Genomic DNA, 19,496 nt, shown 5'->3' with positions numbered 1-19,496 from the left:
AAGCCTAGAACTTGCTGTTTTTATTCTCCACTGTGTTTTCCTTAATAGGGTCAGGTTAATCGGCTTTCCACCACTTGACCCTCATAAGGCACAGTTACATACTCAAACACTTCTCCCAGAAAAACACCCTTGGTCCTTGCAGAGGATATTTGCTACAGTGGTTACTGTAACTGCCTCAGTACTGATTTCACAACAGATTACTCTCTAAACTACAAAGATATTAGCATCATACAGCATGAAGCCTGTCTGGCTTAAAATACCATGACCACATCGCATTGGCTCTGAAGGCCCTCTATTGTTTCTTAGAGGATGGCAGTTGATTTTTGAAATTCCTCTTTCTTCTTCACAAAGGCACTACATCACCATTCTACCTTGCTAAGTTGTTTGTGTCTCTTCTTCCAGTCACAATTTGTAAGTCCACCAGCCAAAGCCTGGTCAGTTCGGAGAAATTTAAAGAAAAGACAGACCTCATTAGCAAGGTACATCCTTGATAAACTCTTTAGCATTGAATCTTAGGCTGGAAACTGGTCTTTCTCACTAGCCCCCGCACTTGGCCCACTCCAATTAATGTAATTCCCCATATACGTTTATGAATAAACCCACAACAGCCAGGTGTGTTTGCATTTTGCTGTGGGAATACTTGGTTCCAGTTTTATTACATGCATAGACTCTTGCGACACAACCTTGAACACATAACTCACAGTGTTTAGTCATAAATCAAGATGACAAGGCCATAAAACATTAATACAATGTCAAAAATCCTTCTGAGTGCCACACTTTACTTGCAGCATGATCGTAAATCATAATTTGGAGACAGGTCATAAATCACCGTTGATAGGTCATACATAAATCATTTTGCCAGGATCAAAATTTTGCTGCATGACATCATCTCTGCTATAGATCAATCAAGTCCTTGCCATTTGCTTATCATAATTCTCACACCTATTGTTGTTGGGGCCATCCTCCACGCCACTTTTGGGGTCATCCTGTTTTGTTGGTTCTTTCTTATTGTGAGGGGATAGCCTCTTAGTGCTGTTAAGCTCAACTCGCTACCGTGTCGGTCCATTTTGTGCCCTGCCAACAGGTGGGTCTGGGCCGCGAGTGCAGTGCTCCACTTACTGTGGTTAAGATCAACCTGTACATCCAGTCATTTGTAGTATGTTTTATACTGTGGTGATATTGCAACTCCCGTTTTACTTGGTAGGGACTTCCCAGCCGTTTCAAGGCTTCGGCCTTGACTTGGCTTTAATGTGGGGGATATTGCTTCTCCCATTTTTATTTGTAGGGACTTCCCTGCCAATTCAAACCTTCCACCTTTACTTGGCTTTAAGACACTGCCAGGCCTGGCTTCAGCATTGTAGGTGCCGAGGGTGCCTGGCCTGGCAAAGCTCAGGATTTTCCAGTATCCCCTGGCTGGAGTTGTTGGCGTCCATACAGGCGTTTTTATCCCTTCCCCACTTTTTGAAACAACATTAAGGTACTTATAGATTGGGGAAGCCCTATGGTACCAACCCAGTGGTTCCCAGCCTTTAGATTCCTGAGGACCCTCTCTTTATCCTTATTGGAAAACAGGGAACCCCCACTCAAACCTCATTAGAATCTGGGGCCCACCCATAAGTAATTACTGCAAGCTGGGAGCCTAAACTGTTAATATACATAATTTTCTAAGCATTCGCATAACCCCTCAGGAGACTTTTCAGACCCCCGGACCACAGGTTGGGAACTATTGTTCTAACCGCTACCTTGCAGTTTGCATGCAGCTCTTTTGTGTTGCTTAGTTTACCATAATCTGTGTATCATCTAGGCATCGACAACTGGATCTCCGTTGAGTTGTCAGCAGTTACCAGTTATCAAGGAAATGCCCTTCGATAAAACGAGCGCTGGATTAGCAATAAGCCATGGCTGTCGGAGGTTGAAGTATTGTGTACTTCCTCTGGATTCTCCCCCTATGGCCCCACTGTGCTCTATTCGGTCCTTGCGGCGGTTCTTTGCAGGCCTGACTGGATCCTCTTCGCCCCTTCTGTGTGTTGTCTCCCCTCCAAGATACCGTCAATGAAAGGAAAAAGGGGGAGACACCCAAACACTTACTATTTTCGTGTGATGTAGCACACCATCGCCAAACCCAATCATCTGTTCATGGACACCTCTAACAGCCCCCTTGGGTAAGTACCTTTGCTTTGTGTCCCCTTAACTTCTCTGGGGTATCTTGTGTGCATGCGGACTTTCGTTGCTGAGAAGGTGTGGCTGAAAGTATACCTGCATACTTGTAACTTTCCTTGAAATGTTACCTGCTACTACTAAACCACACATTACTGTTGTCCAGTTAATTCCATTAGTTATCCTTCACTGTAAGATGTACACACTCTGGAAGCCTCAATGGGTCCTAATTAAAAGATGATGGCCCTCCCGAAGATGTCGGCCTGTCGAATGTGCTGCTCAGACCTATTGTCAGGATGTATGTATCAGATTACCCCAGAGAAGCCCTCATTATTAAATGCCGGTCCCATAGGAGCCCTGTGAGGCATGCTTTTATATCATGCCGCTATATCTGGGTGCGTGCACCCGCCCTGAGAGGCGCCCTCTAGAAACCAAGTGATACTGCTCTTGCCTGAGCATGTGGATGCCCCCATTGGCTCATGCCTGCATGCCTTCATCTCTGTACCAAACACCCAAGGATTTATTTGGCAAAGACTATGCAAGCCAGCACCTAGAAGCATGCACCCACTCTTGTGCCTCAAAAACCGGTAGTAATGTTTTTATTTTTTTAAGTGACTTCTTTTGTACAGAAAGTGGGAGCCCCTTTAACTTGACCTGCAGCTGGGTGCACGCCAGGTTTTGGTACTTAACTCCTCGATTGTTTAATGCTGTTTTTAATTAAAAACATTACCAGAATCACTGTGCCTAAGAGGTGTGTTGTCTGCTCCTCCCTTCCTGCTGGCGAGATATGCAGAAACAAGTTTTAAATTGCCTTGTCCTTAGAACCTTTTAGCTTGCACATGATTCGAAAGTCAAAAAAGGCATAGCATGTATGTCAACCGTGATTATTATTATACATCATGCAAGGAAAATGATGAACCCACTGCCTGATTAGCTCATCCATAGCCGTGTGCCTTTATTGTGGTTCACCCCGTTAACTTTCGCTTTGGTCTTGCTATTTTTATTTGGGTTGCTGCTTCATTTATTTATTTATTTTTGGACTGGGGCAGCCTCTTAAATAAATAGCATATTGCTGTTTAACAGCTAATATTACCACTTTGAAACCAAACTAGACTACAAGATACCTTGGAAAACGATTAGCATGCAGGATACCTTGCCCCAAGCAATGTGATCAACGCCTCTTACAATGTCTGACAGGGCACAGAGAATTGAAAAACCAGTGTACTGGCACCTCTCTGCGTACCTCGCTCAACCCTGCCACGTAATTTTGGTCCTCTCCTGCCACATAGTTCCCTTGGCTTAATCACCAACAGCATGCTGGCACCCCTCTGCGTACTTCGATTAACCCTAACAGCACAAATTAAGATGTGCGCCAGATAATTACCCGCTTCCTTATTTGAAAATACAGAGATATTAAGGGATAGGGACGTGTCAAACATCAATGGACCTAGGACAACACATTAGATAACTGAACCTGACTACTGTACACCTTTCTGAGGTCTCTATGTAGACTTCCTCCAAGGCATCATCTTATTCCTATCATTTTACCCAGATACACAGACATTCACCAGCTATCTATATATTATTTCTTACTGACTGCCAGAATTAGTATGGTGGTATCCATAAACACCTCCTCCATGTTTCCATTCCTTGCCCGCTCTGAGGCTTCAACAGAGTGGTTTGCAACGCTTCATAATGACCCCAGACTAAAATAAAATGAATATATTTTTCTTGCCCAAAAGTCACTCTTTACAGCATTCCTAAAAGCGCAGTACTGTGTTTTTTTCGCTGAACCGATACCTAAGCTCCTCATTCATAGTTAGTTTGAAAACTGCTTGCGCATGACATGGGAGGTGGGACAACCAGAAATCACTAGGCGAAGCAGAATTAACAAAATGAAACATTTTCCTGTTATTTGCAGGGAAATATCCCTATTTGCTTTATTAACGAACGGCTTGATTCCCTCGAGTAAAAAAAAAAAGATAAAATACATATTAAAAATGCACAAAAGAAAGAGAAATATACGCTTCATACATTGCCATTAAGCAGATGTGACGACTGGCAACCGCACACCTACATTTTAAATACTTTTTCGACAACTGGGGAAACCGGTTCTCTCTGTGCTTGCCGATAAGGACTCCAGTGCCTGCAGCTGAAGAAGGTGGTGACTGCGTGATGTCACTCTGGCACAGCTTAGGCTCCCTTTGTTTATTTATGCAGAAAGGCTTCCCTGACCCTGTCTGCAATCGCGATTTTTTTAGCTCTCTGCAAGTTTGTTGTTACAGAGGCCAGTCTTTGTTCCTGTCCCAGCTATTCCACATGGATGTGGCTAGCATCCGGCTCTGAGCACTCCACTTTGGAGGTGGGTTGTTGGCAGTGGGGCTGCTGGTCCTACAGAGCTTTACCAGCGCTGTGCATGTTTGTCCTCATAACCCTCAGTTGTATTTGCTGTTGAGGTCAAACGTAGCGGTGGCAGCGGGACCACAGGCAGGAGAGACGGCCTTCGGAGTTGCTCCATCTAGGCGGGTACGGAGGAATGGGGCAGCTGTGCCAGAAGTGCCGGCGTGCGCTCCGAGAGCTTCTGTGCCGGTTGAGTGAGCTGTGCTCCAACTGGGCCTACAAGGCGCGAGAGCTGCTGGCGCGAATCTGCGAGTGCTGCTGCCTGTGGCCGGGCGCCCGCACCCGGAACGGGAGTCTTTATAGGCCGGTGTTGCAGCAGCACGAGAAGAGGGCGGCGCGAGAATTCCTGCGGCACTTGGAGAAAGGTGAGAGACCGGCTGAGAGTGTAGCGGGCATATCGGTTTTGTGCTTTGGCGAGCGAGGAGAGAGCAGGGAAGGTTACTAGGTGTAGACTGGGGTCGCGTCAGGGGGGACTGGTGGGCCTGCCCTGGCATACTCGTAGTGCATTAAACTGAAAACTAGTTCTGGAGAGGACTGTTGGGGAATGGGGAAACCGAAGAGTGGCTAATAACTTGAGGCGCTGCCAAATTGTTAGTTTGCTTACTTGTTATTTCTAGTTTTACAGTGTGCTTTATTGTGACACTTCCAGGTTGCATGCGTGGCACTTTATTGTGAGTTAAGCGAACCCTTGCTGTTATTCTATTATTATTGGACAGTTTTTACTGGAAAAACCTAAAAAGACGATTCGTACCATACTACTTGACTTTGTGTGGGGAGGCAGGTCACCCTTACTCTTTCGATCTACAGCAGAGGGCGGTCTGGGCTTTACAGATGTCACCACATACATACTCCTTTGACTGGAACTCCGACCCTGAAGGCAAATCTTGGGTTCAGGTGACGCAAGCCTTTTCCCCATTCCCCTGTTGGGGTTGCTGTGGCTCCCCTTGTCGTCCTATACCACTGACCTCTACACTTTTGGCGCATTGGCCAGTGATGCAACAAAGATGGACATTTCCAGCTTACCCTTTCTCACTAACCCTCTTGTCACACAGTCCTTTCTCCTAGGGATAGTCATCCCTCGCTCCTTCAGTTGGAATCAAGGTTGCTCACCCTCCTTGCGAGATTTCTATGACATGATGATGGGAGTATTAAGTCAAGGGGGTATCTAGTAGATAAATTTACACTGACCAGACAAGACACTTCCAGGCTAAGTCAGGCACTACACGGGGCAAGCAGACACCTGTATGCTTAGCAATGCAACAGGAAGACACTCCTATTGAGGCCCTATACCTTAACAACATCCAGCACAGAGGCATATCATGGCTCTAGCAATATATCTTGAACCTTTCTCCCCCTCAAAAACATGCATATGTGTGGCAGTGGAAGTTGGACACCAAGATTTCACACGGCACGTGGGGTCCTCATATGGCAGAGAGCTGCTAAATCTTCCATCTGTCTCAGATACAAAGAGAAGGTTTATACAATACTAACGCATTAGTACCTCACTCCTGTTAGACTTGAAAAGCTATTTGGAAGTTGGAAGGGGTGCGGCAAGCGCAGAACGTTCCTACACACTTGGTGGTCATGTTTGGTTTTCCAGTCATTGTGGCACAAAGTTTTCCTCACGATACAAGCATTTAAGAATGTCTGGCTGCCTCACACCTCACTCACAATCTTTCTTGGATACCTGGAGGTGGATAGACTCTTCCACACAACTACTCCTCAGGGGCACCTATTCTCACATCTATTACTAGCAGCGCAATTGAGTGTGGCCCAGTTGTGGAAACAGCTGCAAGCACCTTTGTTGAACATGTGGTGGGGAAAGACCTGATCACTGTACACAATGGAAAAACTAACATCTATTGTATGTGATTGAGCAGCCAAATTTGATGCAGCATGGTACCCATTCACCACTTACGTATGACAGTTATAAGGGGCAGGGGCCCCATATGATGATGTCCTGGACTCCGAGGGCATCTGAAATATATGTTATGTCTCCTACGAAAACACAAGATGGCTCATCTAGAGCTGGGCACCCGCACTAATTGCTGAGGCTTATTGGGGTCAGTTAAGGGGCCATTGCTTTTTCCTATATACTTATTGAGTGAGGTTATACTAAATGTGTAATCACTGTCTTTAACAAGAGTGTCGAGGTTGTGTTCCCCATACTTTATTTTTCATACTGCTTCCTCCGCAAATGTACTGTGTGACAGACCTATTGTCTTACTCAAAATGAAAAATAAAATTGTTAAAAAAAGAAAAATCTAAAAAGAGACATAAACATGTCCTATGTCTTGAGGCCTTACTCCTTGTTCTTAACCTACTTAGCCCCAAAGATGCATTATGTTTGAGTGTAGCAGGATAGCAGAAAATCTATCAACCTGCGCTCCACTAATAGAGAAGTCAGATGTTTAAGAGGATGATTTCATCAACATTAATAGAGAAACAGTTTTGGAAGGTGATAGAAGTTCAAAAAGATGGTAACCATTTTGAATCTGTGGAAGCATTTTGTTTGTCAGAAGGGTGAATATGAGCAACAAGAAGGTGACATTTGCCAAATGAGTGAGCTGATATGCATGTAGAAGGGCTTGTATCTTTTTTCCTCACTTGCAACATGGCCACATGGACACCGAGTAATCATCAACACCTGAACACCAAGTAATCATCAAGATATGAGTAGAATGTGTTTTTCGTTTAACATAACTCCTTGTTATGTTATGTGTAGTTGTATGTGAAATACCATCCCATCTCTTTCAGTGAAACCACATGATCCTCGTGCCACTTTCTCATTGCAGTCCGTTCATGGGCATCGGGGCCATTGTCAGCTCGTTTAGATTTCAGTGCCCTTACCACCAATATACTTCCCCTAAAAGAAAGATTAAAGTTAAGGGAAAGTTCCAGTATCCAGTGCACTCCCCGGGATCATTTCGTCCAGTTCTGTCAAATCCACCCCAATCCTCAAGGCTGCATCTGCTCTTCCAGCACCGGAGCATTAGTACAAAGCTCTGCTAATGCCCCTCATGTTTGTTTTGCGGCATTCATGTATTTGTACATGGTTGTACTGCGAAAAAGAGAAAAACAAAAACGTGATGCATGGACTTCTCAAAATAATCTTGGCAATTGGCAATTCATTACACGAGTATGGACACTGCCAGCTTTACTCAGTGGCACTGTTATACTTTCACTGAATGATACCAGTGCTCATATTTTACAAGCATTTGACTGACCAGTACAGAACGCCTGTCACAGCTTGACATGCATTTTTGCACGGAAAATATACTGCTAAGTTAATTTTTCTACGTTTCTGTCCTGGTGCGGACGTTGTGCCATTCCTTTTCATCTTTCTATCCCTCAAGTCAGGACCTATTTTTCGGAAGTTGAATGGGTGAAAAAATGTAACCAGAAAGGCTTAACTTTGACATGCCATCAGCTGAGGTACAGACTACCCTTGGATGCCCCGAAGTCAAAGAGAAGCTATGAAAACCTTCGTGAATGCCTTTCTCAAAGCCTCAGCTGGGAAATCTCTCTTCACAGAGGAAAACTGTCAAACTGGGCAAAAGCCAAATATTTCTGAACTGGTTGGGCTGTGACAGAAAGTGTTTGGATTTACAATCAACTTTATAAGGATATCATTGGGACATTTTAGCTAAGAGTGGACCTGCACTGCTGGCTAAAATTGAATCTGATTTAAAGCAATTGTGCAGATCATTTTGGCCATTCTGTCAGTGGTGTATGGTGAAACTTGTGAAGGAGATAATTAAATATCCCAGTACCTTTGTGGTGTGGCAGAGATACATTATTTACCTTAGCTAAGTGTGTTGTAATCCATCATCAGCCAAAAGCTTTTGAAAAAGGAAAACATGGTATTAAAGTGGATTTTTCAGCATAATAACCACTTAAAGTTGGCTAAATAGTTATACGTATTACAAGAAGGTGTGCAATCGAGTGGCTTAAGGGCCAAAGGCCTAGAACGTTTTTAACATGTATAAAGCATCCTTTAAAATTTTTCTAACTAGCACCTTCCAAGTAGATTATTAGTTATCTGTCATGGAATGGACAGGGTGAACAAATCCTTCAACCTTAGTCCATAGACAGCAGAGTTATATAAATATTACAAGCTCACACAGCCATGCTACTGTAACAATATTAACAATATCCTCAATTCACAAGATCAAATAGTAGACAGTTAAAACCATATTTTACATGTTCTAGGCTGAGGTAGGAAATGCACTCTTGTCGCAATCGAACCAAAATCAGCAGTAATACTCCCAACTCAGAATGAATTATCTTCCAAATATGAGCCTTAAATATATTTCAGGAATTCTGTATTATTTGTACAAAACAATAACTTGCCGGTTTCTGGAAATGTAGACATTTAGCCATTAAAATCAACATTTTCATTTTGGATTAAAAACTCAATTCCCACAAAGGGATCTTTGCCATTTCCGTACAAAAAAATATATGTCCTTAAATATCAGTTTTTCATTTTGTAACCCTCGTTATGAATAGTGTGTTGAATACGGCATAGCGTATTCTGAGCTGAGTGGTATTTACTGCACATGCTAACCACTACAGGCAGTAATTATCACACTTCTGAGATTTTCACCATCTCATTTAGCCAGGAAAACCCTGGCAAAAACATCTGGGTGAAAATGGATAGAAAAAAGTGAAACTTTCAGTAATCTGTGCAGCAACTACTGATCCCACATGTTATCTCTTACTTCCTGCATGAGGGGAGCCTAATATATAGTCACCCTCACACAACTTGCTGCTCTATCACTATCACTGTTAGATCTCATGAATTCAGACATTTTAGATACGTTAACAACGTTTAATGTGCCTCGGACAGAATGGTTGCATCAGTCTCTAATGGGTAAGGCAGATGTTCCAGAGTGCAATAATAATGCAAAAATGTGTCTCACACACAGATTACTTTTTCTGTCATATATATGTAAATTAATGTAATTGTCAAAGGAATGTCAAATTGTAGTGATGACAGAAATGCTCCCAATTCCCATGCTGAGGAATTGAATCACTCACAAGCTAAACTTGAGAGGATCTTTGCAGTGCACCAGAAGAAAAGGTTCAGTCATGGTCTGAAGATTGGTTGGCAACTGGACCCACCCTAACTGCAGTCTTTTTCTTTTGCTCCAGAGACGAGCTGTGAAGGAGGGCTATGCTTTGTCTGAGGTCCGGCTGCCCTGTGCTGGATGAGAATGCATTTGAGCTCATGAGTGTTGGACTAAAAGGTATTAGCTAGCTAGTGTTCGGACTGGTTGGTGCCAAGGCTGATCTCTGCTCAGGCAGTTAAAAGCCCAGGCTGGTCTGCCATAAGGCTGATCAGTACACACACTGATCTATATCCAGGCTTGGTAGCCTCTAGGTAGGCTTGTAGCTAGGCTGGTCATGGTAGACCTGATAGTGGGAACTGGAATGGAAATTCTCTTTTGAGGCATCTCTTTGAAAGTATTTGAGGCACATTAGACTTCTGTGGGACCATTGCACATACTTTACGCAGAAATTAAGTTCATTCATTGTTGGGACAGAAAACTTCTCTGCATGGTAAAGGGCGTGTACCCTTGCCCTGGGTGCCCAAAGGTACTTTTGCCTGGATCCCTAATGCTGATTTTTGTTATAGGCAAACACGAATCCTCCATGTGCACCATGACATAGGTCAATTGTTGAATCGGGATGGCTGCACAAAGGCCCATATTTATACTTTTTGATGCAAAACTGTGCATACGCAGTTTTGCGTAAAAAAGTATAACACTGGCTTGCGCCATTCCAGAGCGCTATGCCGGGTGCCAAATTTATGGAATCTCGCAAGCCGGCACAAAGGGTGGGCTAGCGTCTTGGAAAATGATGTTAGCTGGGTGGGGGTGGTGGCATGGGTGAAGAGGGTTTTGCACCAAAAAATGGCGCTAGGCTGGTTAGAGGCAAAGAAATGCCTTTAACCATTCATGCCGCATGGCTCCTGTCTTATAAAAGACAAGATTCATGTCCACCACCCCAATGGCCAGCACAGGGGACAAGGGTCATTGACGCAAAGTGGTTTCACGCATCCAAAAAATGACTTTAACTCCAATATTTTGACACTAGACGGGTTTAGCATTAACATTTAAATATGGAGTTAAGTTTGCACTGAATTAGCGTAAAAAATGATGCTAATTCAGCGCAAAGAATAGTATAAATATGCCCCAAAGTGCTATCCTGATAGTGGTAGAATGCTATTGCCTTCACCAGGAGTTAAGCAGCACGAGCGCTGTGATGGCACCATACTGTGTAGTGATCAGCAGGAGTGTGCAGGAATTTTTTACCCTGTGTCACTGGAGTGGGCCTACAGGCTCACTTACCATTTTTATATTCTGCAGCTGTGTGCTTAACTCACCCTTGACCTAAATAATTTGGATGTGAAATGCTGTGCAGTGCAGAAATGGGGATTCTGCGCTGGATTTATGTGTGCCTAGCGAGGGCACAATACAGGGATACAGGAGTGCTGTGCAGTACCTATATGGTGGGTGCATGTACTGAGTATATGTATACCTGGGAGGAATATATTACCTGAGAGATTCAGTGGTGTGTAGTGTATGTGATGTGCAAGCATGTGCTGGGTGATTGCATGCTTGCGAAAAGTACAGTACATGAAAGGTTAAGTGTTTTGCAGTGCACGGATGATGAATGTGTGCACTGGCAGTCTGTGTGTTTGCAAGTAGCACACCATGGCACAACACAGAAGGGCTAGAGTACTAAACAGTGTACTGAGAACATGTGTGTGCTGAATGTATGTGTGTCTGTGAACCACAATGCATGAAAGCATTGTGATTGTGTGCTGTGCCCATACACTGAGTGCCTTTGTGGCTGCAATTGTACATTACATGGAGGACCCTGGGTTCCATTTGGGGAAGCCCAGGCCTGCCTGGTGAACACATGATGTGTAGAAGAATCTCATAGACATACTTGTGTATTGCTGCATTCCTGTGAGCTGGGTGGAACACACTGGACGATAGAGATAGGGATTCACCCTTTACACTTCAAAATGTGCTCTTTTATTCAGTGATAGGGCATAAGGAAAGGGCCTGGACACATCTCAGGAAGAATATGGGGCTGATAAGGGAATCATAAAGAGTTAGGGATGGTAGTCTGGAATTAACATGTGATGCACATATCACTGTGGCTGACATCCAGGTATGAACTCTAGTCTCTCCCATGGTATGTGTTGTGGGACTATGTTATGTTATGTAGATTTTACTATGCAGCTTATCACTTTTGAGGCTTTCAAGGCACTGGAGCAGGAGCATGAGCTCGGCGATGCTCCTAGTTGTACAGCTAGGTCTTCAGTTTCTTGCAGAAGTTGAGAAGTGGAGTTGCAGTCCTCATGTGTTGAGGAAGTTTGTTACCGTTTTTGGTGGAGATGAAGGAGAAAGGACGACCTCCTGTCTTGCTTCTGCAGATGTAGGGTTTTTTTGTCACGCGTAGCTGTCTGGAGGGTTGGTATAGTTGGAGTCTGTCATTAAGGAAAACTGGTCCTGTGTTGTGGAGGACTTTGTAGGAATGGATGAGCAGCTTGAATTCACAATGTTTCTGGATGATTAGCCAGTATGGTTCAGTGAGGTAGGGAGTGATATGAATGCTTCTGGGAACATCTAGGATGAGTTTGGTGGTGGTGTTCTCGATGGTCTGAAGTCTTTGCGTGAGTTGGTTGCAGATGCTGACATAGAGTACATTGCCATAGTTTAGTCTGCTGGTGATGAGGGCCTGGGTGACGTGCACATTGTGTGCGTGTAGAGCCATTTGACAGTCTTGGGAAGCATTCTGAGTAAGTGGCAGCAGGAAGCAATCACAGAGTCAAGTATGATGCCAAGGTTTCTGGCATGGTCCATGGGGGTGGGCTTGGGACTTAGGTCGGGTATCCATCGGGAAGAGTCCCAGGGGGAGCTCTTACTGTCGAAGATCAGGATTTGTGTTTTGCTCATGTTGAATTTGGGACAATTCTCTCACATGCTTATCACAAAGAGATAGGTGAGAGGAACATATCCCCCCACACATCTTCCCAAACGTTAATTAGCACACACCAAAAGTGTGGAGGGAGAACGAAGTTCTGGTGGGTGCCTATATTTGAGGCACAACACAACAAAAACGGAACCCATAGTTCCAATACTACGGGGTGCTAAATTCAAGCTCGACCCCACATAAGATATGTTCCCGGTTCCCTGAGTTGTCCTCTGTAGATACAAATAACAGGAAAGTTTTTTTTATGGGAGAGGTGGTCTCACACAATTAATAGTGTCATGCTTTATCATAGACCACCCCTCCCCACCCTGGTAAAGCAATGTCGCCAGGGCAGACTCAACCAACTGGTTTAGACCTACCAGACGGAGTTCTTAAATAAAACTTACTGGATAGAACTGAGATCCAGATACCTAAAAATAACTAATAGACTACTAGTAATTTACTTAGAATTTTAGTGTCCACTGATATGAATAAAAACAGGAATATTTGATAAGCTTAAGTATAATACCTTAGCTCATCTTTCAAAGAAGCCAGCATGTTTCTGCCCATTTTTCAAGCCTCCACACTTTTGGTGTGTGCAATTCTCTCACATACCATTATACACGTTGGACATACAACAGTGAAGTTGGTCCTAGTGGTGTTGTTCGTGTCAGTGAGGGAAAGGATGAGCTGAGTGTCGATGTTGGAGACAGTGTTGATGCTGTGGGTTCTTATGATGCAGGCAAGAGGCGCCATGTATATGTTGAACAGGGTTGGGTTGAGGGAGGAGCCCTCTTCTTACTCCGCAGGTGAGCTTCTTTTGTTCAGACAGGAAAATGTAGATTCTGACCTGGAGAGGAAGGAAGCGATCCAGCTGAAAGCAGGCCCTTGGATTCCAGAGTCCTGGAGTCTGGCAATGAGGGAGCCATGACAGATCGTGTTGAATGCCGCCAAGAGGTCGAGCAGGATGAGAGCAGTGGTTTCTCCTCTGTCCATGATGGACCGGATGTCGTCTGTTGCTGCCAGGAGGGCAAATTCCATGCTGTGGTTGCTGCTGAACTCTGACTGGGTGGAGTCCTCGAGGTGGTGCTATTCAAGATGGGCAGAGAGCTGCTTGTTGATCTCTTTCTCCTGGACTTTGGCCGGGAAGGGCAGGAGCGAGATCGGCCTTTAGTTGCTGTGATCCTTTGGGTTGTCCGAGGGTTTCTGCATGAAGGTTGTGACCTATGCGTGTTTACATCTGTCCAGAAAGTTTCCGCTGAGGATGGACTAGTTGGTAATGGCGGTGAGGTTGGCACGGATCAGTATGCTTCCCAGGTTGTACATGTGGTGATAGCAGGGGTCAGGGGAACCCTGAGTGGATGGTCTGAATTATTCTGGCAGTGCCATCTGTTGTGAGGGGGCACCAGTTTGTTAGGAGGTGGGTGTTCCTGGTAGTGGTAGTGGGGTTTCATGATGATGTCCTCTAGGGTGGGTTGGAGTGCAAAGTTGGTGTGAATCTTGAGTATTTTGCTGTGGGGGAAAAAGTCAGAAGATCTATGTGGGGATGATGTGTTGGAGGCTGCTGTTGAGTTGGTGAATTCTTTGATGATTGCTGGAATTGGAACATGTTTTGAGTCTGAGCACGAGGGCTGCTTTCCGTGCTTCTTCGATCTGTGTGTAGTACATTCTGAGTGCAGATTTGTAGGTGTCTCTAGAGGTGTTGTCTTAGCTGGTTCTCCATCTGAGGTCTTCGTGTACCAGCATGCTTGTGCGTGAGGTATTGTATGTGTGATCTTTTTCGTTGGGACCATGGTGTTGGTTCCGTCTAATATCCAACTGCTGAAGGGGGATAGATTATTCTGTCAATTGCCTATCAGGATAGGCTGGTTGGATATGAGGGTGTGGGTCCAGTATGCACATGTTATGTTGTTCCAGTTGAGGCTAAAGTTGACAGTTGGTTTGGGTTTGCTGGAGTGGTGTGCATTGATTTAGAAGTCTACAGTGGAGTGGTCTGTCCATGGGGGCAGGATGAGGTAGCTGAAGGTAATTTTGTTGCCGGCTGTGAAGACTGGGTCACTGGCAATGTGAGGCGGGCCTTGTCTGAGCTGTGTGAATCTGATGTTGTCAAGGCTCTCTCGGGGGTCGTTGATGTTGCAGACTATTGGGTCATAGAGGTGATTGTTGAGGTCACCAAGCAGGAGGAAGTCATTGGATTAAATGGTGATGGAAGTGATAAAGCCAGTGAGGAGGTTGCTGAAGGTTATGCAGGGCCTTAGCGATCAACAGGCAAGGGTGCTTAAGATGGTTGTGAAGTGGATTAGATGCAGTTGTTGCAGTGGAGGATCTTGTAGCCAAGCTGGATATCCATAGTGATGGCAGGGTTGGTTGACAGGCTGAGCCAGGTTTCATTGAGAAAGAGTATGTCCGGTGAATGTGTGTCAAGAAGGTCCCAGAGCTTGGATGCCTGTTTGTAGAGAGATCTGGTGTCGAGAAGCTTGCAGGTGACGATGTGGGGTGAGGTGTGTGTGGAGGGTGGTGTGGGGGAGATGGTGCAAGAGAAGTGGCAGTGAGCACTTGAGAAAGGTCCTGCTGTGCGATGTGGTGCAGAGCAGAGTAAGCAGTACATCCATAATTGAGTTCTAGGAAGTTGGTGGAAGTGTAGCAGTGGCAGTTGGACGGACCAAGGTCCGTGACATTGGGCACGGTCCAGGCGTGGACGGGCACAGAAAGGCTTTCCTTTGGCCCACAGTGCACTCCTGCTGCACAGTTGAGCAGCAGCCACCATTAAGTAGTTCCTAGGAGAGGAAGAGGGCAGGGGTGGATGGAGAAGATGGAGAAGGCACGCAGGAGAGCAGGTAAGGAGAGGGGGGAGGCGAGAAAAACGGAGAAGGGGGGGAGGCAGGGTGGTCACTGCAGTGAGAGAAGAACAGGGGAGACAAGACAAAAGCAGAAGGGGCAAAAAGGCAACAGAAACAGACACAGAACAATGTGAAAGAACTCAGAAATGCACACAGAAGACTGATCAATGAAACAGGCACAAAAGACAAGTGGCAACAAAAGACCTGCTTGCACAAAAGACTGTGTGCCTGTACGGACAAAGCGTCAAGACTTGTGTGGACCTCAGAGGCAACCTCGTATGCCAGGAGGGGCTGTGTAGTATAGGTGACTGTACAGTAAAGGTCGGCGTCTTGACAGCAGGTACAGTGGCAACTAGGAGGGGATGCTGGTACTGAGTACTGCAGTGTTCAGGCTGTTGCCTTGGAAAACTCAAGCTGTGACATTCAGGTCAGTATTAAGCACCAAGACCTGGCTCCGAGCTGTCCCATGGGCACATCGAAAGGACATCGCTCTGCTGCTGGAACCCGGTCAGGAGCACAAAGATTAACCCCTTCCACTACGTGAGGAAAAGCTGAACTTACAGGACCAATGGAAACCTGGAGCACCTCTGATGGCTGTTGAGACTGGACACACCATTGATAAGAGAGCCTACGCCTGTTGGTTGCTGACGTGCATCCTGCGTGCAGACCAACTCAACCAAGCAGGACTGGAGCATTGCAAGTCCCCGTGGTCAGCGCACCCACTGAAAAGCTGAATTTGTCTTTGCTACTGGAGTGGGTAAGACTTGATACGGGTCTGTAGGGCTCCAGGGGAATTGCTGCTAAAAGTGCTGTGGCACCATAGACTCTTTTGACTATTTCATAAGGATCAGAGTAGACTCTTGAGTAAGGCCTACTAGTGAGCATTCCCTGGATGTGGCCACCAGTGTATGGGGAATAACCCCAACCACATTTCAAGGAAGAGGGCGAGACAGGGATTTGTCAATTAAACATTAGAGCCCTGACCTCAAGGGATTGTGTTACTGCTTACAAATGTCGTAATACATCTTTGAATACATAGAGTTAGAAATAAAATACTTATTTTTGATTTAAAAACAACTATTTTACTGGATGTTGATTTATTGACATTACTGAGTGCACTTTTAGTTATGAGTCATGTTCACTAACCTGTATCTACATTCCCCTGCACCCTCCCCCCCGGAGCCTTTGACTGCTCGTCCACAGCTACCACTGAGGGTCACATACATAAGGGGATAAGGGGTACTTGGCCTAGTTGCTCAGGATCCCTAGTATGGTGGGCCCTGGGACATCAGGAGTAAAAGGCCTCAACTACCACAGTTGGGCCAAGTAGCCCCTGAGTCATGAGTTATGAGTCATGTTCACTAACCTGTATCTACATTCCCTGCTCCGCCCCCCCCATGGAGCCTTTGACTGTTCGTCCACGGCTACCACTGAGCGTCTCACGCATAAGGGGTACTTGGCCTAGTTGCTCAAGATCCGTAGTACGGTGGGCTCTGGGACATCAGGAGTAAAAGGCATCAACTACCACAGTTGGGCCAAGTAGCCCCTGTGTTCCCTGTGGCCCTCTGAAAGGGGATCTGACATTCATAGATCTGATTAAAATATTATCATGTTGCATAGAACAACATTTCCAGCAGATTTCCTGTATCTATCAAGTACTCCATAGCAAAAAAGTGCTTGTGTATATGACTTCACTAATCACCTCCATAATTGAATCTATTATTCAACATTTAACCATTCAAGCCGTAAACGTCATTCTGAATCAACTGTAAATGTTCCCAAGTACCCTCTGTTCCCCTCCTCATAGCTGAATGGCCAGACCCTAATGCAATCAACCTCTTTTTATCCTAAAAACAACCTGTAATCCCCCCACCAGAAAAACCCTGTCCACAAAGGAGCTTTTCTGCTCTCCTCGACAGTCCATACCTGTTTCATATTCCCTGCATCTTCTTTCCTGCGTTCTCTATTGTCTCCCTAAACTCTATGCCAAAAATGGACAAATTAACACTGTTGTCCCTGAAAAATTGCTTCTCCTTGTATCTAATGTCTGGGTGCACCATTTGCCCCAGGCCTTCTTCTCTTTAGAAATTGTTTAGCTCACTGTTGACTTGACACCTGCCCTTGTCTGTCAATTGCCACTGGCTTTTTGGTCCCACACAATTCTCTCCACACCTTTCTCTCCACGAAACAAATGTGCCACCTCTTGCCTGTCCATCTTCATGGCTTTTATCAGGTTAATGTCCTTCTGCTTCATTAGGTTGTTTTTTACTAAATGTTATCAGGACAACCTTTGTTCCTACCCATCTGGACCAACAGTGGTAGCAGTTCTCCCCTTTAAAAACCCATTTCCCACTCTACTTCACCACTATTTTGGTTTCATCAAATCCCAGCTGCTTGTCATACAGCTTTATTGGCTGCCTGCCTTTTCACCCACTTCATGAATGAGTGGCCGCATATCCAAATAGTGTTTTTGAGGTATGGAAGCTTCAGACAACCAGCAATAAAACAAATTAACTTATGAATTTAATACAGTAAAGTTTCATATCTAATGTATTTGTTATAGCAGTCTAACGATCAGTAACCCAACCACTTAATCCTCTCACTGGATAATCTATTCAGCTCAGCCTCTGTCGCTGCCCCTATTCAAAATGAATGTGTCAAAAACGCCTTACTTAGTATAGCCAACTCCTGCACTGCCTTACGGAACTCCATCAGCAACTGAAAACTGGCATTCCTCAACTCATACCTTGCAAAAACATGTCTTCCAGTCCTGGTACACTGCACCCCAAATAACGTATTCACCAGTAATTCTGGAAAATCCTACATACCAGATATTTCTTCAAGCTTACCAAACGGCCCTTCGCCCTTTGAGCCGTCTTCAACTTATACAACCGAATCCTTCCTCTTCAAGCCGACTCCTTTCCAAACCTCCAACATCTCTAACATCATGAAAGCAACCAGAAACATCCATAACATCAAAATTTGAACATAACACCACCTCTAACCCTCCCAAACGAATCCTTGGAAGAATCCTCATCACCTTACTTATCCCCATCTATAATTAAGATTTCTTTACCTTTCCCCATTTCCTCTCTCTCAGGCCCAATCCTCCAGCAACCTCCAGCCCATCTTGCCCACTGATGGCTCAAAATCCAAGAACAGCTTCTCATAAAAGGCTATCCATGCCAACTTACCCAGTATCGTACCTTGTGAAAGTTATCCCACAGTGGACATCATCCTCTGTTCTCCTCCAAAACTTGACACCATCTTGTGTCTGTCTTTCAGTTCCAGAAGCCAAAAACACTGCCCAAGCCAGAGCATACACTCTTCTTGTCAAAGGTGCAAATGATCTTTCTGCCATATCCAAAATCCTAAACCTCCTGTCTGTCACAGGTCATCAGGTTTCTCTGTCGTTTCTGCATCTGCACCAGGGGAAAAACAACGGAACCTCCTCCATTGCGAATGAGATAACGCACCTGCATTGTCATTGACAACTCCTGGGATGTGCCCGCTTTGAAACAAATATTCAATTTGAGAGAACCAAGCACAAAGTCCCTCAGCAGTTGCAGCACTTTCAAAACTCTAGCTATTTGCATGTTCACTTTTGTCACGTTGTCCATGTTGAACAATAACTTCTTGTTCCTGAAATCTTCACTCCACAGTGCCAAAGCAACACCAGAGGAATCAATTCCAAAAAGGCAATGCTATGGCCTTCCTATGTCCATTTTGTGGGCCACTGTCTGCGCACCACTTTGCTTGCCAAATTAGGCCAAACCCAGTTCTACCAGCCCCATCTGAAAAAATCTTAATATTCCATTCTGTTCTCACCCAGTCCCCACCAGGAAATTCTATTTCAATTCTCCATGCCAGATGCTACACATTAAAGTCAGTCTGTATATTTCTGAAAGCCTCACTCTGTGATGGCGCAGGGATAAATTGGACAGAGACAAGTCAAGACTCCTGCAGAAGGTACAGCTGCTCAAACCATCCTACAAGTTAGATATATATGCCCCAATAGTACCTGCACCTCCCTCACATTGACCTTGTTCTTTGACCACATGTCCTGTAGCAGCAGCACCATTGCTCTTTTCTTCTTTTCCAGAAATCTTG

The 19,496-nt window shown here is 45.0% G+C and overlaps 1 protein-coding gene across 2 annotated transcripts in view; it reads left to right on the top strand.

Annotated features, from left to right (window-relative positions):
* Positions 1 to 4,450: 4,450 nt before the first annotated feature.
* Positions 4,451 to 19,496, top strand: part of LOC138295976 (uncharacterized) — a 567,359-nt gene continuing 552,313 nt past the window's right edge. The window contains exon 1 of one of the 2 annotated variants that reach the window (XM_069234664.1): positions 4,451 to 4,922. In XM_069234664.1, the coding sequence (XP_069090765.1) occupies positions 4,694 to 4,922 (229 nt within the window). In that variant the 5' untranslated portion in view covers positions 4,451 to 4,693. The remainder of the gene's footprint in view (positions 4,923 to 19,496) is intronic. The other variant, XM_069234665.1, reaches the window with a different exon arrangement.

Source organism: Pleurodeles waltl, chromosome 5, assembly GCF_031143425.1.
Source record: "Pleurodeles waltl isolate 20211129_DDA chromosome 5, aPleWal1.hap1.20221129, whole genome shotgun sequence".
Classification (NCBI taxonomy): domain Eukaryota; kingdom Metazoa; phylum Chordata; class Amphibia; order Caudata; family Salamandridae; genus Pleurodeles; species Pleurodeles waltl.
Note: the sequence above shows the minus strand (reverse complement) of the source record. Positions and strands in the feature narration are given on the sequence as shown.